The 25340-nt window shown below is 36.2% G+C and overlaps 3 protein-coding genes across 3 annotated transcripts; 2 read left to right on the top strand and 1 right to left on the bottom strand.

Annotated features, from left to right (window-relative positions):
• Positions 1–2747: 2747 nt before the first annotated feature.
• si:dkeyp-69c1.9 lies at positions 2748–10922 on the top strand. The gene is made up of 5 exons (XM_701295.9): positions 2748–2864; positions 3092–3273; positions 3425–3547; positions 6487–6712; positions 6800–10922. Exons 2-5 carry the CDS (start codon positions 3111–3113, stop codon positions 6906–6908), a joined length of 621 nt encoding a protein of 206 aa, XP_706387.4. The 5' UTR covers positions 2748–2864; positions 3092–3110; the 3' UTR covers positions 6909–10922.
• On the bottom strand, positions 7975–16053 carry bud13 (BUD13 homolog). The gene is given in 11 exon segments (NM_001386240.1): positions 7975–8274; positions 8393–8474; positions 10411–10601; positions 10697–10835; positions 10918–11026; positions 12996–13285; positions 13370–13650; positions 13737–13785; positions 14235–14316; positions 15592–15685; positions 15892–16053. Coding segments are annotated over 11 exon segments (1554 nt in total). The 5' UTR covers positions 16035–16053; the 3' UTR covers positions 7975–8180.
• Positions 16054–18749: 2696 nt separating this feature from the next.
• Positions 18750–19472, top strand: gig2d (grass carp reovirus (GCRV)-induced gene 2d). Its single transcript, XM_073935348.1, has 2 exons — positions 18750–18785; positions 18871–19472. The coding sequence occupies exon 2, from the start codon at positions 18879–18881 to the stop codon at positions 19338–19340; it is 462 nt and encodes a 153-aa protein (XP_073791449.1). The 5' UTR covers positions 18750–18785; positions 18871–18878; the 3' UTR covers positions 19341–19472.
• The last annotated feature ends 5868 nt before the right edge of the window (positions 19473–25340 follow it).

Below are 25340 nucleotides of genomic sequence, written 5' to 3'. Positions count from 1 at the left end.
TTTGAAGGGTACCACGCACTCCAGTTTGATGTAAAAATAAACTCTTACAGTGTTAAAATGAACACTGAGTAATGTACACATTTTATATATTAACACTTTGAAGGGTAGCAAACACTCTAGTTTGATGTTAGAATAAACTCTAACGGTGTTAAAATGAACACTGAGTAATGTACAAATTTTACATATTAACACTTTGGAGGGTAACAACCACTCCGGTTTGATGTTAGAATAAACTCTTATGGTGTTAAAATAAACTCTTTGAGTAATGTACAAATTTTACACTTTAGAAAGTGTTATTTTAACTCCAAAATGGAGGGAGTCATATGTACACCCAAGGAGTGTTAAATTAAACTCAAATTGAGTTAAATGTACACTCATTTTTTTGCTGTGTGTATATCTATAGACCTTATCGATTACCGATTAAGCATGGACTTTTAAAGGACGCACTGACACGCATCCACGACTTCATTACATAATCAAGTGTGTGCAGTGTACATTACCTTATAGTGTCACTCTCTTGACATTGCATATTAGGGACGCATGAAACACTGTTATGTGCAGTTATATTTTCGAGTCCTGCCATTAATCTGTGGATCAAGTAATCAAAAAGTAGGCTACATAATGGTTGGCTAACAGTTGGATATCAATAGTTAATAATTATGCAAACTTTGACTACTTTCTCTAAAATATTAAGATGTTTTAAGCGACTTTATCTTGACATACTGCTACAAATACTCTCACAGGATCATATTGCATATTTGGTTTATACTTCAGTGTCGATTTGATAATAATGTATTTTAAATGGATTGTTTATAAGGACTAAGCTATTAATATATAATGCATTAATTAATACATTACGACATTGAAGTCAGGTAGGAAAACAAATCACATTCACGTAGTGATGACTGTTGAGTGGTATCGGTGTGTGGTATCGGCATTTCAAGTACGATATAAGTACGAGTATTTTAGCCAAGTATTGACCCGATACTCGATACTGGTATCGGTGCATCCCTACTTTACAGTTACAATTTAATCATCTTTATTTAAATGTAGCTATTTGAAAAAGCTGAGGAAATTACCTTTGAGGATTTAACAGATTTCCTCCAGCATTTCTGTCTTTCTTTAAGTACTACCTATTGTCAGAAAGTGGATTTATATTTTCATTCATAATGCAGTTTTTGATCAGACCATAGACCGGATTGGACAAAAGCAAAAGTTACGCTGGGCTTTATATATATATATATATATATATATATATATATATATATATATATATACAGTATGCATAATGCACTATTACAAAACATAGTGTAGACATGGTAAAAAGTGATTTCTGAGTCAACTAACCAAAAAATCTGGTCATTATTGTTTATATAATTATTCTAATCTTCATACAATTATTGGATTTTGTTCTTTTATTCATTTTCTTCTTGGCTTACTCCCTATTAATTAGGGGTTGCTACAGCGGAAGGAACCACCAACTTATCCAGCATATGTTTCTCGCATCGTACACCCTTCCAGCTGCAACCCATCACGGGCAATTTAGCTCACCCAATTTACCTATAGCATGCAACATGAACATGCAAACTCCACACAGAAATGCCAACTGACCCAGCTGAAGCTCAAACCAGCGACCTTCTTATTGCATTTATTAACCTGAATTTATACCGATTTTTACATTTTTGTCTGCTTTAAGGCTTTAAAACAGTGAGGGGTTGTAAAGGATATTGAACATTAATAGGGGATTCCTGGAAAAAGGTAGGGATCACTGCAAAAAGGTAAAAAAAAAAAAAGAGTAAACTATTCCTAAAATAGCACACATCAAGTACCTTTTGGCATTTTATGAAATGGCACACAATAAAAATATTTATTTGTTGTATTGATTTTTTTGTTGTGTTTTGTTTGCTAAGGGTGTTTTTTAAGTAGGGCGACAAAGTGGCTCCGTGGTTAACACTATCACATAACAGCAAGAAGGTCACTGGTTCAATTCCCGGTTGTGTCAGTTGACATTTCTATGTGCAGTTTGCATGTTCTACCCATGTTTGCGTTGGTTTCTTCCGGGTGCTCCGGTTTCCCCCACAAGTCCAAAGACATGTGGTAAAGGTGAATTGAATAAACTGAATTGGCAGTAGTTTGCAGAATGTATCAAAGAATTTCTGAGTATTGCAGCTGGAAGGGTATCTGCTGTGTAAACATATGCTGGATAAGTTGGCGGTTCATTCCGCTGTGGTGACCCCTGATGAATAAAGGGACTAAGCCGAAGAAAAATAAATGAATACATGTCCATTAAGAGACATTTTGTACTTTATCATGAATAAAGCACACTTGCTGACCAATATACTGACCAGGTTTTCAGAATGTAGGTCCATGGTTATTTAAAAATAAAACATATGTATGATGTAAAAAAAAAAAAAAAAAACTTTTAACTAACAGTTTGGGATTACCTCGTTTTCTGTATTTTAAAACTTTCAAAGACATTATTCCAACAAACAGAACCTTCCTATGGTTACACATAATTAATACATTTGTTTCATCAGTTGGGAAATTGAGCAGATTGAAGCACAAATATAAAAACACAGAAACTACCAGGGTTTATTTAGGCAAGATTAAACTAAGAATCTCATGCTGAGCACAAGCACAGCGTCACATCGCTCTGAGGTATTTATTACAGAACACTCATTGTTCTTAAGCCGACTCCATCACCCGTCAGGCTTTCAATAAAGAATAGAGCAGCCATGGAAACCACCACTAACTGAGTATAACAGCGCTTTCCAAACTGCCACTACGCTGCAAGAATGTGACAAAAATCAGCAGCTACCTGAACTGGAAGCAGATTTACAGGGAAAAAACGTGAAATGCTTGAGGTGAGTCTCAAATCACTATTATCTAATCATTTTGAAATCGGTTAATATAGTGCACTAGCATACACTGTTTTAAAACCTGGGCTTAAAATCAATCAGTCACAGTAAACAAATATGTGCAATTAAAGCAAGACTAAAAGAGTTTGATTTAAAAATAAAGCACTTTTTTTCGTTTAATATATTTACTTTTTATATATTTTGCAATGTTTAAATAGATTGAATATTTTTAGTCTCAACAGTAACTCAAAAATGACCACTCATGTGAAGGCATTCTCAAAGCGGCAGAAACCATCTCTACGAGTCCCATTCAGTCATCGACATAGAGTAGATTTACTGCTCCACAAAAATGGTGAAATGACATCGAAACCCCCACAAGCTTTCCCGATGCTGGGAGAACTTCCTTCATTGGCAGGTAACCAGCTGAACAATGAGACTTTTTTTTGCTTTTTACCTCAAAGTTTCCACAGATATGTGACTTGTTTCTTCAGAACATTGCATATAGTGTTCAGATGCTAGGCAAATAAACAGGAGAAACAACAAAAGCTGACATATCTTCTCTTCAGGCTTGCTCCTCTACCCTGACAAGCGGGAAAAGATGGTAACCACAACAGAAGCTGAATTTGGACCAAAAATCTGCCCAAAAATGGAACCAAAAAAGATCCAACAGTGCAACCTAACTCTTCATGGTATGGAAATCATTGAAATTTGGAAAAATAAATACATTTGTACCAATTAGAACAGCTCTCAGAAAAAAAAAATGTTACAGAGCTGTCACTTGCAGTACCCCAGGTGAAGATTAAAAATTACATGTATACAATTTAAACGCTACATTAGTACCTTAAATAGCATAAAGACACAGTTTTTAAAAACAAAAACAAAACAATAATTTAAAGAAGAACATTGATGTTTTGAACTGAAACTATATTATTAAAAATAAACTTGCAAGAGTTAATTTATGCCCTTCAGCAAAATCATTTTTATTATAATTTTAGTGATCTGCTTGAGGTAGGTCAATTTATTTTTATGCTTTTGATGAAGTAGCATTCAACTTCAGAGCCCTTTAGACCATGTGCTGGACTGTTTCTCTGTGTTTCGCTGGTTATAGCTTTAAATAAATAATTATTAAGGCCTATTACATTTATCATTTATGTACAATAATTAAAGGGTCACGAAACACCAAAACACATTTTTTGAGCTATTGACAGTCGTATATGTGTCCCACACTGCTAAAAACACTATTAGGACACCTATATTTCACTAAAAAGTGTAAATTGGTTGTTTTTGCGTTATTTCAAGCAAATTCGTACTTCCTGTTTGAAACGAATTTTTGAAGCTGCGTCACGGTCATGACATAATAGCGTGTATTCCAGCGTGCAGACTGGGCGTCTGTGCCAGAGTGTGCCTTATTACGTCTTACAGTGTGATGCATTAATGCATGAGTAAGCCTTGGTTCAAACCAATCAGCGCGCTCTATTGTGCAACTTCATTAATATTCATTAGTGTCACCGTCTTTACACCACAGAGACGCCACGTTGTGTTGGCAAAACAAGCGTGAAGTGTTGCTTTTAAATTTTGCTGCAGTTAAGTTTCGTTTTCATTTTCTCTCTGTGAGAGCTCAGACTCACGTGTGGATTAACAGTGTACGCGACGCGCGACAACAATAACTTACGTGTCTAAGGGGGATTATTGTTTACCTGAGAGCTGTTCTCATCTGCAAACGCTGAGATCCGGATTCCGGATGTAGTCTTCTCTTCAGACGCGGCTCTAGTTGCTGGTGATTGTTCTGTCTCTACAGATTTGGTAAGTGAGCGACCAGTGCTCTTTGTTTATTCAGTTTGTTCGTATCGAATTAAGTTAACTATTGCACTGAGGGCAAACATGTTAGCACCTCATTTTGTGACCGGAATAACACACGCGGCTTTCTGACGTTACCTGCCGTGTGCGTCTAAGTTTCCGGGAAATGCGGAGTTTTTTTTCTGTCATTCGCCGTGCGGTATCAAACATTGCATGAAAAATACACGCTTAGAGCAGATCCTCGAATCAAATATCGTGTTTGTCGCGAGGGACATGAATGAATTCCCTGAATGAAAGAGCCAAACTGCAGTTAAAGTCCACCAGTTAATAATTTGGCAAATAATTCCACTACAGATGTCCATGTAGGTTAAACACCATCTCTTTCTCCTGTGTGTGTATTTTGACTGAAACTCGCGCGTGCCCAAATAGACACTCCCACACCCTCCCACTTTAGTTCCTCCGACACTCCCCCCTAAACAGAGCTGGACACGCCCACTTTTCTGACTTTTTCCAAAGTGGAGGTGTGAAAACACCCTGCTGAAACGAGGGGGTTTCATGGCCCTTTAAGGCATAAATAACAAAGTAAAATATAATCAACAACAACAACAAAAAAGAAAACATAAATGAAAAAGTTCATTATTTATTTATTGACTGTCTTAGTCACTTTCAAATAGCAAACATAGTACGTCTCTCTCTATTTAGGCTAAACACAGCTTTAGTTATTTATGTAGGCCATGTATGTTTGTAGTTTCATTTTAGTTGTCTTTTATTTCTTAAGTTTTAATTTCCAAAATGAATCCTCCTTGCACTTAACACGTTTACAACGATAATAGAGTTTGTTAACAAGTTTTCTTTTTATTTATGGAGGAATTATAATGCTTTGTTTCATTATTTAATCATTAACAAGTAGAAGGGTATTTACAGCTGCTGTATATTTCTGTTCATTCGCATTCATGTGCCTTTTTGTCCTCTACCACCATTGTTGCAAACTGCTGTTACATCTAAAAACGTTAGTCATTTTGAAGTGTCAACCACTGTATACTGTACCACAGGGGTCACCAACATGGTTCAAGGATCACATGAGTTGCTCTGCCTTTTCTAAAAATAGCTCACTAAAGCATCACCTATCAGTAAGCTGCATCTAATATTTTGTAGCTATTCTTTTTAAATCACACCTACATTGGTGTAAAACTGAAAATGACATTAAGTTATACGATATATGACAAACTTAAAAAAACCATTTCAGACAAATGAAGCATATTGATATTTATCTGTTTCCTACCTCGTTATATCGTTATTGACAACTATTGTGAAAAATCATTAACATGATCAGTGTCTTTACATAGATGAGTATCATTAATTATTAATAATAACATATAATTAAAAGTAAATTGAGGAAATTTGTTATTTAAGAAGTGTGTACCAAACTGGTAGCCCTTTAAATTTATCTACCCAAGAAGTAGCTTTCAGTTTCAAAGAGGTTGGTGACCCCTGCTGTAACATTTGTTTTGCCCTTTTTCTGGCTTTTGCAAGTTTGCTGTTTTCCCCAATCATAATAATAAGAAATAGCTATCACCTAAAAACAAAATACAACATATTACAATGCTTTGTGAGATATGAGGACTGGATTTGTTATGCTGAAAACTCGACTTTACCTAATTAGAATTAAGTTCTAATTAGACAACACACTCTGTAGATGTGTGTAAACCTTTGTAATTTGGTAAAACTTTCAAAGTGTTAATTAAAAGCTATAAACCGTATTCTGTAAACCTTTTTAATTGATTTTGGAACTTCTATGAAGCAGACGTGAGCTCTTTCAACATAATTACAGGCGACAGGAGCTTCGTTACATCAAACAGGGAGGATTACCCTTCCTACAGCCCAGATGGCGCTCCAGGAGTGTGCTATGGAAAGTTTCCTGCCAGAGAAAACAAGACTGGCAAAGAGCAGAGATGTTCTCTGTACCAGCAGGACTTTCCTGCACCCAAGAGAGTCTATGTGAGGAGAAATCAGGTCTTACCGCATCCTGACAACCTGGCAATTAACACTTCACTGAGGCAAGTGTACACTGAACTCGAACTTAAGTTTTACTCGAAATATGAAAGTAAAATATCGTTAATAAAACGTAACCTGCGTTCTTGTAGAGCTGAATACAGGACTGTACAGCAGGAGGCTTTTCCAGGCTGGGATGTGTGTGTGCACGCGCGTCCAGAACCTGCGCGAATCAAAGACACTGCTGTCGCTGACGGATGAAGACCAGAGAGTATCAAGTGAATTTATATGTAAATAATCTTTTTTAAAATGTCTTTAAATCATGTTTTTACATTAGAAACACTTGCTTTCATATATTCCCACATGTACAAACATTATAGTCATTTATAGCAAATAATAGTACTTGAATTAATCTGTTTTGGGTAATTATATAGTTGCTCTGATACAAAAAAAAAAACAACAAAAATCTAATTAGCAGCTACTAAACTAAATATTCTAAATGTAAAGTATATAGTACGACAATTCAGGAATTTGCTGTAGTCGTTATTATGCATTCAGCAGTTTATCAGTTTACTATAGTTAAAGCAATGTTTTAGCATTTATTAACAAAAAGTTTTAAATACTATATACTATAATACACCTAACTGTAGTATGGGTAACACTACATTTACCTTTTAAATTACTGTAGTATATTTCCTCTAGTACATTAGAGATCAAGACATTTTTTTTTATTTTACAATATATGTAAAAAGTATTCTTGCTTGTATTTTATATCTTTAATACTTTATTCAACAAGGGTGTATTCAATTAAGTGACAGTAAATAAATGTATTTTGTAAAAAAAAAATAAAAAATTTTCCATTGATTTCAAATATTCTATTTTGCCAAAACTGGTTAATTAACAGTGTTTACACTTGGCATGTGCCATTGCTCTTTTAGCACAATTCATTTGTGTAAGAGTGATCACTGAAATCTAAACATTGGTGTGTTCAGGAAAAAAAAAAAAAAAAAAAAGACTCAAATATGAATCTTACACCAAAAGCCATGACCAAATGACCAAAGCCATTTAAGCAAACCAAAAACCTGACACAAAGTCACTAGGTGAAACCAAAATATGACAGAATTGAAGCATTGTTGCTCATTACAGCTTGGTAAGCTTACAGCAGATCTTTAGAGGAATTCCTACTGCTGTTTTGACTGACATTTTATGAATCATTCATGTTCTAACTGAAAAAAAATATGATGTATATAATAGATCAAGAGTACTGAACTACACCCTAAATAACTTTTGAATTGAAATGACAGAAGATATTTAAGACAAAAAAAGATTTGTTAAAAAAGTAGCATTTAATAAGGAAGGTATGTTTCTTGTAGGATTGATAAACTTGAACAAAATGTTGCTTTTTGATCTAACGTCCCAGTTTTTGATGGCACACAAACAACTTCCACTTTGCAGCATGAGCAGGTGCAGCGGGAACCGTACGAATGTCAGCATTTAAATTCTCTGTACACAAATCTGCATCTTTAGGAATATCTACATGTCTTCAACACTCCACTTGTACGCCATCTCTTGGACAGCTTTGTTATCGGCCATTCTGGAGTATCGCTTCTGCTCAAAACCGTTGGACCTAAAGCATCATATAAAAAAGTCATTCTGAAGTTAACATGCCGACAAGAACGTTACAAGTTAACATGATGTACAAGAATGTCTAAACCAGCTGCAATTCAACCATCTAAACCTCTTACCTATCAACTCCATCCCACCGATACCCTGGCATAATGTTAAAACGGTTTGGAGGTGGGGGTGGACCCTTGTAACGAGGTTTTTCTGTGGAAAAAAAAAAATGTAATGTAAATGATGAGGATAATTATTTTTACTTGGCTTTGTTAAAAACGTTATCAACCAAACAAAACATCAACACTAACAATTAGAAGCAAGGATCACTACAAGTAATTACAGGAACACTCCACTTTTTTTGGAAAAAGGCTCATGTTACAGGTCACCTACTGAGTTAAACCCTAAATTTAACCATTTTGGAATCCGTTCAGCCGATCTCCAGGGGCCTCATGTACGAAGACTTGCGTGGAAATCTTACTAAAACATTGCGTACGCACAAAGCTGTAAATGTGCGTACGCAGAAAAAAATTCAGATGTATGAAACACTGCGTACACCGAATCTCACGCATATTCTTTTGTACATCCGAATGAACGTAAAACAGCGCAACATGCACGAGCACAAAACTCCTCCCTGCCTCCTCCCCCGTATGAATATGCTAATGACTCTACTTTGGCAAAACCAAACGAAAAAGCAATGGCAAAAGCAAGCAAAAAGAGAAACTTTGAACAGAATGTGAATTGGAGGTGCTGCTTTCGGAGGTAGACCGGAGAAAAGCGGTGTTATTTGCAAGTTTGTTCTCCGGAATAAACAACAAAAGAAAAAAATAGAGTAGGAGAGTTTAGCTGATGAGGTTAACACAGTTGGGTCTGAACATCGCACTGAGTGAATTAAAAAAGAAAGTGTGATTTATAGGTGTAAAATGTTGCTGTACTCTTAACAGTCTCAGTGGCGCAACTTGTAAGACGCGAGCATGAACTCGGTTCGAATCCAGCGTCTGATGAACTCTTTCTTCTTTTTTCCCCCGCTACATATCAGATTTTGCCTACTATTTATCATGAGAAAGACAAGTAGGAATCATCAATAAGTTTGTGCATCATATTTTATTTGCACATTTATTGAATGGAAATGTTTCTGATTCACGTATGCAAATTCATCTTCAGATAGTGTCTTTATAGCAATGTGCGTGCAGTAGATAGCTCAGATTACATTGGGAAAACAGGCGACCGCTGCAAATTGTGCTTTAATGTTTAGCTGGTCAAATGTATGGTATGGAAACCTTGTATACCTGCTAGATGAACCCGTCTCATACAGCTGCCATTGCAAGGCTCAGACACTTTGTAGAGAGGAATTTAACACAACTACCTCTAGGAGTCGCCAATGGAAATAAAACAGACACGCACAAAAAATGTGCGTACACCAGCCATAAAGCTGGCGTGGAGCTGCGCACATTCCCACGTTCAGTTCATCGTTAGTAAATCTAAACGTGAGGGATTCTGAGCGTGAAACCTGGGGTAGTTTTTGTGCGTACGCAGTGTTGATACATGAGGCCCCAGGTCTGGCGGCAACACTTTAAGCATAGCTTAGCTTAGCATAGATAAATAAATCGGATTAGACCATAAGCATCTCACCCAAACAAACATTTTTTGGACAATTTTCACATTTAAAGCTTGATCTTCTGTAGTTACATCATGTACTAAGACCGATGGAAAATGAAAAGTAGCTATTTTCTAGATTGACATGGCTAGGAAGTATACTCTCATTCTTGGCTTAATAATCAATGAACTTTGTAGCTGTACTATGGCTACAGCAAGCACAATTATATCACGCAGTGCCTGAAAATACAACTAGACAACAGCATGGGTACAGCACAGCAGTTCCTAGCCAAAGCCTGCAGCTTTTAATTTTCCTTTAGTATTAGTGCACAATGTGACCACAGAAGTGTGAAGCTTTAAATAAAAACATTTAGGAAAAAATAGGAAAAAAACTCTTTTTTTTTTTTTTAAATACAAGCAAGATGCTAATGGTCTAATCCGATTCAGTTATTTATGCTAAAATGAAAGAGCTCTCGCCAGACCCTGAGAACAATTTATGAAATGAGCCAAAAAAAAAAGATTGTTCCTTGAAGACATGATTCCACTATTTTACCTTTGACTCCTTTTAATTTAGCAGTTTTGTCTTTCTTCTTGCGAAGCATTGCCGCCATTGGGTCTCCTTCTCTCTCTTGCTCTCTTAGCATGCGATCGAGGTCTTCATCGTCAATGTGTCTCGCTAATGGCTTCTCGGCTTCCCGTATGGCATCGATCACATTCTGCTCCTGCATTTCACCCTGAGCGAGACTGAAAAAGGACAGTACAGGGGTCAAAGATGGTAACAACAAATCACAATATCTGTAAAAAAAATCTGCATTTGAAGATCACTAAATGGAGCTCACCCTTTTCCCCACTGTGCATATTTTTCATCCTTCTCAGCCTTCTCTGAAGCTTTCTGACTAAGCTCAGCCTTTTCTGACTCAAGGTTACGTTTCCGACCGGACTTGTCTCGAAATATTGTCTCTGCATTTCTGGATGCCTCTGGCAGAGCAAAATAAAACCCCATTGTTAATGCGATGTGATGCTATTTAATACACAATAAAAATGGTGCTTTTCGAGTGACCTTCTAGAGGCTGGTTGCGCTTTTCCCTTCTACGAATTTCTTCCTGTTCTTTCCTTAAAATGTCCACAGAGACGAGACCTGCAGCACCACCAGACAGCATTCGAGGAGCCTGAAAGCAAAAAGAAAGACAATAAAAAATGTCAACATCTTCATTACAACAACATAACAACGGTGATCTCAGAGTGTGCATACAAAAATATTCTGAATATTTAAAAGGGGTCCTAATGATTTTTTTTCTCTCTTTTTGAATGTTAGTCAGTGTGTTGTGTTGAGATATTTCCTTTTCAAAAAATCTCTTCAAGAACTACAATGAATGGATAATTCAGCCACAGACTTTCAGAAATGTATTCTTTTTATTTTTTTGTTTTTTAGGGTTTATGATGTTACAAAACAGCCCATTAGAAGATCATTAAATGAATTCTTGAAACCATTTTATGAAAATGTTTTTAGAAATTACTGAAAGAACAATATTGGATGATCTAAAATGTGATTTAGCCAGAAAACAAAACAACTAAAACAAACAATAGCTTGTGTGGTAGGACTTTCATATCATTATCTCCACTTTCTGTTAAGTCATTTTGCTCATTATGCCAAAGTTTTACTCTGTGCAGCGTTCTATACACTCGTAAATGCTCTTATTTTAACAAAGTGTAAATGTCATGAACTACATATTTTTGGGATTATAAGGGAATATTGTTTGAACACTCTAATTTGAACTTTTTTAATTTGAACAATGTCAAACTCAAAACTCTGATGATAGTGTAGCATTTACTACTTCAGTTCATATCCATATTCATAGATAAGAAATTACTAAATGACCAATTTTAGGTTTCATTCAAAGATGCTTTTTCATGTGTAAAAGTGATGACTGCAAAGGGACTTTAATGCACAAAGAAGGCATTATTTGAAAAGACAAAGCAAAAAAGATACAATTTTAAAAGTCAGAAAGAGTGTGGAAAAAAAGGGTCAAACAATTATGGACTAACATAATTGCATCAGTGAATATCAGAAAAAATTATTTAAATATATTAAAACTGGGTCCCACTTTGTATTAAGTGGCCTTAACTATTATGTACTTACACAGGAATTAATAGTTTTTTACAATGTACTTATTGTGTAAATACATGTATATATTGTGTAATTCTGTAAAAAAATCTTTAATTAACTTCTGTAATTACATTTGTAAATACACTGTTGACCATCCCTTACACCTTAACCCACCTTTAAACCTACCCATACCAGCAAACCTGTCCATAACCCAACCCCTATGCCAACTCAAGAGCACCACAAGTGTTCTCAAATACATTATGAACACAGTAAGTACATTGTATTTTTTTTTTATGCATTTCAGCATTTTAATTTAGATTTATTTTTAATATTTAAAAAACAGGTATTACCACTAGCTATGTTTCCATTCAAAACACAAATAAAATTTATGCGCAAAACTGGAATATTGCATGAAAGACATTTGAATAAAGCAGCGTGTTCATCCAATAAGTCAAATAGAAAAAAATCATCACTTCCTGATAAATTGGCGCCAAATATCAACAGTAAAAACGGAATTTGCTGCAGTGAATCTTTTCTTCATTTAATAAACTACTTGCACCCCAGAAGACAAATGCCGACGAGCAATGAACGCGTGGTGGCATTTGAAGCCATGAGATACAGACAGCAGATGCTCTTGACAGTTCTGAAGGTCATTAATAATATAATAACACTAATACTGAAATGGTTACTGCGTTTTAGAATAACCAAAACAATATTTCAGATGTTTAACAGTGTGCTCAGCGTGCTGGTTTGTCCATTCAAACATTTTTATCACCACACCTCTTATAACAAAATCACATGACTTTAAATGCACATACTGGAATTTGTTCAGTAAAAGTGTTTCCATCGTAGATTATGCACACCTTTTCTTATTGAATAAAAAGTTTGACCTACTTATTTTTTCATTTATGTGCATCTTGGCGTATCTATAAATCGATTTTTTATCCAGATATCCAAAATTTGTATAAAAATAGGTGAATGGAAATGTAGCTAGTGATATAAAAGATATTGGAACATAAGCCTGAACTTACAGCTTGTCCATCAGGAGAGCGTGTCCTCCGTGGTGGAGACAGATCTGAATCTGATCCCCGTCCCCCCTGTGCCCTCTTCCTGGGAGGTGAGAGATCTGAATCTGAACCTCCACCACCCTGGCCCCTCTTTCTGGGTGGAGATAGATCGGAGTCTAAATCTCGTCGCCCATGAGGACGCCTGCGCGGTGGGGACTGATCTGAGTCTGAGCCTTTGCCCGTCAGGTCTCGTCTCCTGGGCGGCGAAAGATCACCTGAAGAAGAGCCTTTCATCTTTTTTCTATGTGTGGACCCTGAAAGAAGAGATTGGTATAACAATTTGGATCAGATTCATAGTGTAAATGTTTTTTTATGGACGGATGGATGGATGTTTGTACCTTTGTCATGATGCCTTTGAGTTCTGGAGGGTGAGCTTTTGTGGCTTAGTCTTGGAGGAGAAGGTGACAAGGAGTCGTGCCGCCTGTTTTTGTTCTCTGTTTTGTGTCTTTGAGGTGAGAGGTCAGGGGAGTCGTGACGACCTCTTTTTGGAGGTGAAAGGTCAGGAGAGTCGTGGCGAGCCCTTTTGGGTGAGAGGTCAGGGGAATCGTGACGCACTTTTCGGACAGGAGATCCCTCTGGTGAATCATGTCGCAGTCTATGACCTTTATCAGTGTCTGAGCTTAAAAGAAAAAAGAATATTCATTGCACGATCCACACAACAAAAAAAAAAAAAAAATTAAAATAGGAATAAAAGAGGAAAGTTACCTTCTATTGAATGTAGAGTCCTCAGTTTCCTGAAGATCTTCCCCTGTTGCTACAAATTTATATATGAGGGACAATTAGAGATTTTAAACCTCAAGACAAAAAAATTGTGCTATTTACCTAATTTGTTGTAAATCAGAATGTGCCGTTAAATGTATTTAATTGCAAAAAAAACATATCCAAATCATCTTAGATAATTAAATCGAGGTACATAGAACGGACCCCAGTAATAGTCAAACCCCAGCTTGAGAAAATGTTTTTGTATATAAATGTTATTTATATACAAAATGTTTTTGTATATAAATATTTTGTTCCATTAAAATTAAATTGCATATGTCCATCATCTTATGGAGCATACCAAGTTTGACTTCCAATAGGTTAAATCATTCATTTCTAGGTTTTGCCATAAGTTTCTCAGAAGTGTCATCCTTTATAGACCCAAATATTCAAACACGACAATTCATAAAAACATTACAGAGTAGAAACTTATACACGTCTTACCACCCATCACTCTCCACTTGCTGGTTTTGAACGCCTCAAACTGCTTAATCTCATCAGGGCGTTCATCAATCACTTCTGCGACCTTAAAAAAAGAAAAGGAGACATTTAACACTGCTGCAAAACATGTTCAAAACCCAAAACAAGTAAACCTGTTTTGACAGTACATCCTGTCAGGTACATCCTGATGTTTAATGGATGATGTCCTTAAACTAAAACATTTTATGACGCAATCAGAACAACCCCGCAACAAGATGTCAAAAGTTACCATAAAAGACTTTGTATGATTTAAAATTTTCTGATACATTTTTGGTAGTCCGTTTCACAGAGTTGCCAAGTTCATGGTTTTCCCACAGAATTTGGTTACATTTAACCACACTGAGGTTCTTTTTTTATTCTGCAGGTTAAAGGTTTGACATATTGCATCTCTTATATTTATATGGTTTGACTGAAACAATAATTTACTTTACCAAGTTTATATTTTACAAATGATAAAAATGGTGCTAGGATTAAGATACCAAGTAGGCTAAAAAGAAGGGTGCCCTGGAGGAGTGTGCAACACATTGTGATGCTGTTTCTGTGACAAATGATTGACAGGACTGCAAAAGTTATTAAATCTACAGAAGAAAGTCCACCGATTTACAAGTTGATTAGTTTCATAGATGTTTACTTCAGATTTGTAAAATCTGGGGTTATTTTTTATTTTTAGATATTTTTAAGGCATTGGGTTAGTTTTGATGGAAAAATCTGGCAAGTCTGTTATGTAATGTAATGTGTATTCATATAGCGCATTTTTTGTGTACGGCCATACACCCAAAGCACTTTACAATCATGGGGGGTCTCTCCACACCACCACCAGTGTGCAGAATCCACTTTGATGATGCGACAGCAGCCACACGGAAACAGTGCAAGTGCGCTCACTATATACCAGCTATAGGTGGAGTGGAAAGACAGTGATAGAGCCAATTCAATAGATGGAGATGATTAGAAGGCCATGATCGGATATGGCCGATGAAGGGAATTTGCCAAGGATTACATCCCTACACTTTACAAGAAATACATATTTCATATTACTATGGTTTTATTAGTGATGATAATAAAAAGCACATTTCCTTTATGGTATAACATTTTTACTTTTCAGAATTAAGGTAAAATTAGTTTGCATGGGTATAAAAAACTAGATTGGCTGAGAAAGTGGTCCTAAGTAAATAATACAAAACAACAACACTGGTCTCAGGACATCAACCACTTGTTAAAACAACGACGGCCATTTTTCATAAATGGATTTAGCTTTGAATGAGTCACGGAATGTTACATCCAAAAAGGTAGGTTCACACTAAGGTAAGGTAGTTGTACACACCACAGGCGCCTCATCTTCTTCTTCATCTTCTTTATTTTCTTCTTCGCGAGCCGCCAGTTGCCTCCAGTCAATATCATCATCCACAATTTTCATCCTGTAACATTAGTTTATTATGAATTAAACTCAGAAATCAGCTGCTTAAGAAATTTTCAATTGGCTGCTTATTGCCAATTTTTAAAATACTGTTTGTAAGCAACTGTGTATGTTCTTTGAGAATCAGTCAGTCATAATTGCATTATGTTCAATGATTGTTGCGAATTAAATTCTGCATTTCTGTGGAGTGTGTTCGGTCACACTTACCCTTTTCCAGAAGGTTTTGGTCGCTTCTTCTTAACCTTCTTTTCTTTAGATTTTTTATCGGCTTCATCATTTGATAAATAACGTTTAAGATAATCTGCTTTACTGAGCGCAGCACCTTTGCTAATGCCAGTGGAAGCAGCCATCTTGTTTATTTATGGCGTCACAGTACGTAGGCTGCTAAGGGACAAAAAGTACAACGCAAACAGAACTCGCTTGCCTGCTTGATATAATGAATTACGCGACATGGAAACACACGTAGCCCATCCATGTATTATCTTGCCTGTTTATTCATAACTGCCAGAAGTTTAACAGTTTCACGAAGTTGGTCAGTTTTCATCACTTTATTAACTTTATTAAAAATAGCTTACTGTAAAAGGTTTTGGATTGCTATTCACAAGTTAGTGTACTCTTTCAGTGCTGGAAGGGCATCTGCTTGTGTAAAAAAATGCGTTAGAGTAAATAGCGGTTCATTACACTGTGGCCTCTGATGAAGTAGGGACTAAAGCTGAAGGAAAGTGAGTATTATTTTTTTTTTATTAATAATTTTACATGAATGTAAATAATGTACACAGTAACACAAAAATTACTTTGGAATGTTAAATATAACACAGTAATATACTATTTAATATATGTGGAATAACAAATAATTTCAATATAAATTGAAAATAAATGTGAAATGTAAATAAATGTGAAACACGGGCGAAGCAGTGGCGCAGTAGGTAGTGCTGTCGCCTCACATCAAGAAGGTCGCTGGGTCGCTGGTTCAAGCCTCGGCTCAGTTGCTGTTTCTGTGTGGAGTTTGCATGTTCTCCCTGCAGTGCAAATACATGTGGTACAGGTGAATTGGGTAGGCTAAAATGTCCGTAGTGTGAGTGTGTGTGGATGTTTCCCAGAGATGGGTTGCGGCTGGAAGGGCATCCACTGCTTAAAAACTAGCTGGATGAGTTGGCGGTTCATTCCGCTGTGGCGATCCCGGATAGTTAAAGGGACTAAGCCGACAAGAAAATGAATTAATGAAAACACCTTATTTTTATGTCCAATAAACAATTTGATTTGATTTTGAAATCGAATTTGCATGCCTGTGAAATATATCTTCATTATCCTTTGGCTTAAATAATTTTATTGTTATTTTATTTTGTGTTCATATTCATAATGATATTAATGACTTTTTACTCTTGCTCTTTGCAAAAATCTGTGCAAAAACAATCAGCAGAGAACTAAAACTAACTTATGGTAAGTTAAATTTAAAAAGTATAATTAATAAGTGGCGCAGTGGGTAGCACAAGAGCCTCACAGCAAAAAGATTCCTGGTTCGAGCCTATACGTTTCTGTGTGGAGTTTGCATGTTCTCCCCGTGTTCGCTTAGGTTTCCTCCCGGTGCTCTGGTTCCCAAATGCACTATAGCTGAATTGGGTAAGCTAAATTGTCTGTAGTGTATGTGTGTGTATGAGAGTGTGTCAGATCCCAGTGATGGGTTGCAGCTGGGAGGGCATCCACTGGCCATCCATATGATGAAGAAGTCGGTGGTTCATTTACGCTGTGGCGACCCCAGATTAATGAAGGGACTAAGCCGAAAAGAACAAGAATAAAAATCTCAATAATCAGTAAAATACAAACTATGTGAAACACCTTTGTGATCAACATGATGTGGGTGGCATGGTGGTTCAGTGGTTAGCACTGTCGTCCCACAGCAAGAAGGTTGCTGGTTCGAGTCACGGCTGAGCCAGTCGGTGTTTCTGTAGGAGTATGTTCTCTCTTTGTCCACATGGATCTCCTATAAGTGAATCGGGTTAACAAATTGGCCATATGGTTTATGAGTGCCTGTATGAATGTGATAGTGTAGGGTGTTTCCCAGTACTGAGTTTTGGCTGGAAGGGCATCTGCTGTTAAAACATATGCCAGAATAGTTGGCTGTTCATTCCGCTGAGGCGACCCCTGATAAATAAGAGACTAAACCAAAGGAGAATTAATGATTTTATGAGACATACGTTAATTACATTAACATTTGTTCCTCTGTGATTCAAATGGTTTCAGATGCAGTCAGTAACAGAATCAAATTCATGTTTAAAGTGTGTACTGAAGAGGATCTAAGAAATAACCTCTGTTGGCTCTAAAACACAAAAATTGTGGTCATATTCACATGCACAGGATATTTTCCAGGAAATGGATTGAATCACTTCCTTCGATCTGCGGCTGCGCAGCTTCTCATGGGGAAAAACACTTTACATAACGCTCATTTCTCCGTACTTTCTCTTTTCTCATTTCGATGTATATATATATATATATATATATATATATATACATACATACATATACATATATATGCAGTTTAGTTGCCAGCCACAAATAGCTTAACTGGATAATGCATACAGAAGGTCAGATGATAAACAGATGTCAAAGTAGCCCATGTGGCTTGAGTAATGTGTAAAGAAAAAATAGACCTCGCAATGTAAATGAATTTCCACTCCACTATTCAGCTGGTAATAATTGAATAATATTAGTGAAACAAACAAGCTATTAGGAAACACACTTTTGTTAAGGCTCTGTAATAACACAGCTCTGAATTGTGCATTAAAACATTTTACTGTAAATCCATTACAAATACCTGCAGTGATAACAATGTCAGAATCAGGTCAAATTAATGTACTTTCTTACTTTATTTGAGGACATCATCTATGTACTTTTTTGGCATTATATATAAAAAGATTTTCATTAGATGCAACTTTCCTGCCAACACAAGCTCTGTGTATGAGATTTTAAAGCTGTTTCTAAATTGGGACAATTTTTGTTCATAAGAAATGAAAGTTTAGGGGATTTCCGTTGAAGGTGTGGCTTTTAAATGTTCTCCACCTCTAAAACAGCTATTTCCACAGTCTGAGTCTGTCTTCCAAGAGGTAAGCATCGCATTTCTTCACACTAACTATCAAAATCGAACAAAATGTATCTGCTTTATGCAAAACTTCTGTTCCTTTTCTCTAGATTTAAACATGTGGGCAGAGAATGATTTGCACCCAGCTGTACCCTGTCTTGAAAGCTACTCGGAGCCTTTGGCTGGTAAAACATATTTAATGTATCACGGGACCACTCGAAATGCCTTGCAGCAGATTATCAACTATGGCTTTCAGCCATCTGCAGACGGGATGCTTGGACGTGGCGTTTATCTCAGCCGGGATCTTAACAAAGCCAGCAGATACCCTATTAACTGGCCTGTGCATGATAAGGTTGTTGTTAGAGTACATGTCAATGTTGGAAGAGTAAAAAAAATTGACCATCAACGTCATCCGATGCAGAAAACCTGGCATGATCATGGGTATGACACTGCCTGGTGTCCTCCAAACTGTGGCATGGTGTCCAGCGGCCTTGAGGAAGATTGTGTTTGGGATCCCCGTCGGATTCAGATCATTGATGTCATTTACCCAAAAGTGCAGCATGCGGCGGCTTATTATTAAAAAAAGGGGGACAGGTGCTAATATACCAGTTCTTTGGAAAAGAGGCAAGATTTGGGTCTTCTTATCAATGTTGACTCATTAAAATAGTTTTCTGTAAATCTATTGTTTGGCTTACATTAAAGTTTAAAACAGATTTTCTGCCTCGTCCTCATTACTTTTATCAGATGTTGCAATAATATAATAAAATCTTATTTTATTCCTCACTCTTGTAATGGAAATTCATTTTTAGATGAGCATGTGTAGTGGAAACTTGTTTACGACTCATTTTTAGACGTGTGATTTCAATGGAAAAGTCACTTGTACTGATTTTCACCTTAAAGGGCTACGTGTACATTTTACTATACATCCACATTCCTGTGCATGACTATCTGGTCCTTGTCCTATCCTAAGGATTCACCTTAAAAGGTTTTGTGATGTGTAATTCTAAGGGTTCACCTAAATAGGCTATATGTGTAGGGGGCTTGGGTAAGATCTATGGTTGTCAGGTTTATGTTGAAAAGGAACATAGGGCAGAAACAGTAGAAACACCTGACGCAGTACTCTTTCAGGTCACCTTTACTGACCAATAGTCACTGCACAATAAGTAGATGCCAGCTGGGTCTGATATTTTTTCAGTTCATCCCTTTGTAACATTTGCATTGATGTGCCTGTGTTAATCGTCTCACAACAAGAAGGTCGCTGGGTCGCTGGTTCGAACCTCTGCTCAGTTGCCGTTTCTGTGTGGAGTTTGCATGTTCTCCCTGCCTTCGCGTGGGTTTCCTCCGGGTGCTCCGGTTTCCCCCACAGTCCAAAGACATGCGGTACAGGTGAATTGGGTAGGCTAAATTGTCCGTAGTGTATGAGTGTGTGTGTGGATGTTTCCCAGAGATGGGCTACGGCTGGAAGGGCATCCGCTGCGTAAAAACTTGCTGGATAAGTTGGCGGTTCATTCCGCTGTGGCGACCCCGGATTAATAAAGGGACTAAGCCAACAAAAAAATGAATGAATGCATGTGTTATGAGGATTTGCAGCGTATTTGCAACACATGTAGTGTCAATAAGGTGTTTCCAATTAAGGTTTCCACACATTAAGCTCCCTCAGCCACCATACTTTTTAAGCATTCAATTCAAACAATTTAAATTAATTTCAAACTATTAAATTTAATAATTTATATTAAAATAAAATTAACAATATGAGTGGTCTCTGGTCTCTTAGTTTTTCATAGGTGTATGTGCAAAAAATCTAATGTATTTATTATACTTTATAATTTGCTTTTGTTTCTCATTAAAATGCAGACAGTATTTCACTTCTCTGCTTCAGATGTGGTATAGAAGTAGGTATATGTTTGTATTCTACATGGCTGTGCCCTAAAGTGAAAGTGTTGTGGTTACTGGTATGCAATATCATATCACTGATTCATGAAATTGATTTTCCATTGGATCCAGAGAAATGTTTTTGGGCAATTTTACAAATTCTAATCTCCAGCATAATCATGCCAATAAGCTTACTGAAATGTTACTGACAATAGCTAAAACATGTATTGCATTAAAATGGAAAACAGACATGGACTGTGGATCTCAGAGGTTTGCAACTGTAAACCATTGCATAAGATCACATATTCTTTGAGAGGAAAATTTTAATTATTTAAAAATATTTGGAATCCATTTTTGAATTATATTAAAACAGTAGGCTACCACATGATTTGATTTGACAAAATAGTCTTTCTCCATTGGTTTATACTGTCTCTCTTCCCTTTTATTTATTTATTTTATTTTATTATTTATTTTTATTTACTGTGTGTGTGTGTATGTTTTACTTTAGTTTGTTTGCTGCTTCGTTTCGATGTTCTGTATTGGTAACTTTTGAAAAAGCTAAATAAAAATATATTATTAAAAAATGCAACTATTTAAAAACTATGAATGTATTCTTTTGTTTCTAAATCCTGCTGATCTGTAGGATTTTGTCTCTCTCTTTTTTATAGCTCCACCCTTATTAAACATTAATGACTGTTCTGTCCACCAATACGAAAGGGCTTTCATAACCAGTAACATTGATGCAAACTTTATTTACTTAACTTCACAGCAGGGCAACTTTAGGACACACCTGGAAACCTTTGAACCCCATGTCTAAGCAGTTATAAGAATGATAAAGTTTGATTTCTTATCACAAGAATGCCATGGGCTGGCTGAGAAATGAAACTTAATTTATGAAGTCTGGTTGTGCCTCAGATATGCTCACATTCAGATATTTTTAGCATTATTTTACAATATACATTGACAATTTGATGCTAACATTACATGACTTAAGCGCACACTGCCTGATACCATGCAATCATTTTGCCAATACTTACAACAGACACTTTATTAGGTACACCTGTGCAACTGCTCGGTAATGCAAATTTCTGACATCCAAATATTTCCGGCACTAAATGCAATGCTGAAACCATGTAAACTGAGTAAGCCCAACAAAGATAACAATAAGGAATGTTTTATATCGGTGGTTTTCCTGTATTGACTGTATCTGTTCGAATCATATCAGGCAAGCTGTATTTATTGATCATTACCCTGACATGTTCAAACATCCTAAGTCACAGCTGTTTAGGCAAATGAAGAATTTCCAGTGAAACAGTCCTGTAAACCAGAAACAAAAACTGAAATGCGACTATTTTGACCTCACCATTGACTGAACATAATCTAAATTAAAACAACTAATTAATATTATACTGATTTTATTAGGGTGAGCAGTGGCGCAGTAGGTAGTGCTGTTGCCTTACAGCAAGAAGGTTGCTGGTTCGAGCCTCGGCTGGGTCAGTTGGTGTTTCTGTGTGAATTTAGCATGTTCTGCCTGCGTTTGCATGGGTTTCCTCCGGGTACTCCGGTTTCCCCCACATTCCAAAGACATGCGGTACAGATAAATTGGGTAGGCTCAAATATGTGTGTGAATGAGTGTATATGGATGTTTCCCAGAGATGGGTTGCAGCTGGAAGGGCATCTGCTGTATAAAACATGTGCTGGATAAGTTGGCGGTTTATTGAATGATTACATTAGCTGAAACTATTAGAAATGTATCACTTAGCAATCCAATATTTACAGTTTATGTACAATCAAGTTTAAAACAATTCTCTCTGGTTTTTAACTTTGACAAATGTTGCAACAAACCAGGATTTATAGTCTATGATCGTCTTTTTATGTTTATATTTTTAGGAAATTAATAAAAAGTTGATTTGTAAAATAAATAACTGCATTTTTGTAAACTTTTTTTATACATCATGTTAGTTTGTTTTTTTCAAATGAACACTTCCTTGCACGATAAAAATGTATGATTTATTACAAATAATAAAAAATTATTATCTGTCATGCAAATGAAGACTTCAAACAATGAGTCCATTTATCAGGAAATGAAACCTAACTCTGTAGAGAAACTTTAGTCATGGCCCCACCCTAACAGATGCGTATTTATTTCAGCTCTCACAAGAAAGCACACAGCTTTAGAAGCAACATCAGAGGTAAGGCTTTTGCTTGGTCCAAATCTTGTCTTTTTTAGTCATTTATAAACTGTTAAAAAATCCTATAATAATTAATGAAATGGTTGTACTGTTATACTAATATTACTAAAGTTGATATGTGTTTTTTGGTGGAAATTAATTTATATCTATTTATATACATTATAAAGTCTGTTCTTCTTTCCGTTTTTCTATGTCATTTAGTTAGACCATGCGTGACTACTTTAACGACTGTTTATTTTTCATCTTTCTGTATACATTACGTATAGCCTACATAGAGATATAGGCTATACATGACCACTTTAGTGCCTGTTTATCATCAGACAAGATTGCAATCCTTGCATGGAGGGTGAAATATAATCGTTTAAAAGTAAAATATGAGTGTTAGGATAACTGTGATTCACTAGTAACATTGTGGGCATTACAAACTAGATACAAAGAGAACACACTCTGCTTCTGTGTCTCACTTTGCAGAAACTGGTGTTGATGTATGATTGTGTGACCTTCTTTGCAAAGAATAAAAACCTTGAAAGACATATTGGGTAAGAATTTGTCTTCTTGACCACAGAAAAAGCCTTTTTAAAGAAAATCACCAATACAGTTTCATGAAAGTAAAAGAGCTATTAGTCAAAAAACAAAGACAAAAAAAATTAAATGTTTAAAGCCCATTATTTGTAAGTTGTCTTAAAATCCTTCTGTGCCGGTTTCTGGATTACGATGCATGCTGCTAATCTTGCATGCAAAAGCAGATCTTATTTAAAAATCTTTCTCTTCAAAACTGTTTAGTCTCAGGATTTTTACCCCTGACATTTAATAAAGATCGCTCAAATGTTTACTTATTTTTGTTAATAAACCTCCACCTCTGAGCATTAATACTGACAGTGTGTTAAATTAAGTATATAAATGTCATCAGATAAAAAAAAACTAATGTGTATTTTACTCACTCATGTGCTTCTTTTTTATCTCTTAAAATAATTGGTTGAACGTTGTTTAAGATATTTGTTCATAGCTGAAATTGTCATCTTAGAGGTACAGTGAAGATATATTTGCAGAAGAATTATACAAAGGTTGTCAACAAACCAGCTACAAACCAGTTCTCCTTTCAATTTCTTCTCTTGCCAAATTTATATGTATAAATATTTTTGTCATTAGGTTTAACCATGTGGACAGAGAGTGACTTGGATCCAGGGGTGCCGTGTCTCCAAAGCAGTACAGAGCCTGAGGATGGTAAAGTATACCGAATGTATCATGGAACCACTAAAACAGCAGCAGAACAGATCAGAATCCATGGGTTCCAGCCATCAACAAACGGCATGTTTGGACGTGGTGTCTACCTCAGTCGAGATCTCAACAAGGCCAGCAGATACCCTCTTGATAATCCCAAAGAGAGAGTTGTTATTAGAGTGAAGGTCAATGTTGGGAAAGTGAAGAAGATTGACTATCAAGGTCATCCACTGCAGAAAACCTGGCACGCTGAAGGGTACGACACTGCCTGGTGCCCTCCAAACTGTGGCATGGTCACCAGCGGCCTTGAGGAAGATTGTGTTTGGGATCCAGAACGAATCACAGTTATTGATATAATTCCTCCAAGCCTTCAAAACGTTATTCCAGAAGATCCAGTTGAAGGAAAAGAATACACAATGTTTCATGGCACTTCAAAGGAGAATGCAGAGAAAATCAAAGCCCATGGATTTAGCCGGTCAAAACGAGGCAAACTTGGGTGTGGAGTTTACCTCAGTCGAGACCCAGAAAAGGCCTTTAACACCCCTACGCATGTAACTGTACATCAGAGAACTGTCCTGAGAGTAAAGGTCAATGTGGGGAGAGTGATAAAGATTGACCGCCACGGTCATCCACTGCAGAAAACCTGGTTTTTACAAGGGTACGACACTGCCTGGTGCCCTCCACACTGTGGCATAGTGTGTAATGGTCTTGAGAAAGACTGTGTTAGGGATCCAAGTCGAATCACTGTCATTGATGTAATCAGTCCAAGTTTTCAAAACATTATCTCAAAGGATCCAGTTGGAGGCAAAGCCTACGCAAAGTTTTATGGCACATCCAAAAAGAATGCAGGTACAAATATGAATTCAAACATATGTCTTGGGTCACTTACAGTTTGCATGCAATTTCAAACACGTCTAGATTTATGGATCACATATCAAACTTTTATAATTCACAATCCAAATTTTCTTAATGCAATCGAATGCAGTAAAATTCTTCAAATATTCACAATGCAATCAAATTATGTCACTATGCTTTGTGTTCCTTATTACTTACTGTACTTACAGTAAAAAGAGTAATTCCAGGTAATATAGCCTGTATTTCAACAGATTATTTAGACAAAACTTTTAAATACCTATCAATTATGCTATATGAACCCTAAAATAAACAACAAATGTCTGTTTTGGTGTACTTATTGTTATTTAAAATATTTGTTTTGATGTGCATCTTTTTCATCTTTTGTAAATTTGTGGAGTTGTTTTTGTATGTTTTCTTTTGTTAATTTCTTGAAATATTTA

Source organism: Danio rerio, chromosome 21, assembly GCF_049306965.1.
Source record: "Danio rerio strain Tuebingen ecotype United States chromosome 21, GRCz12tu, whole genome shotgun sequence".
NCBI lineage: Eukaryota > Metazoa > Chordata > Actinopteri > Cypriniformes > Danionidae > Danio > Danio rerio.
Note: the sequence above shows the minus strand (reverse complement) of the source record. Positions and strands in the feature narration are given on the sequence as shown.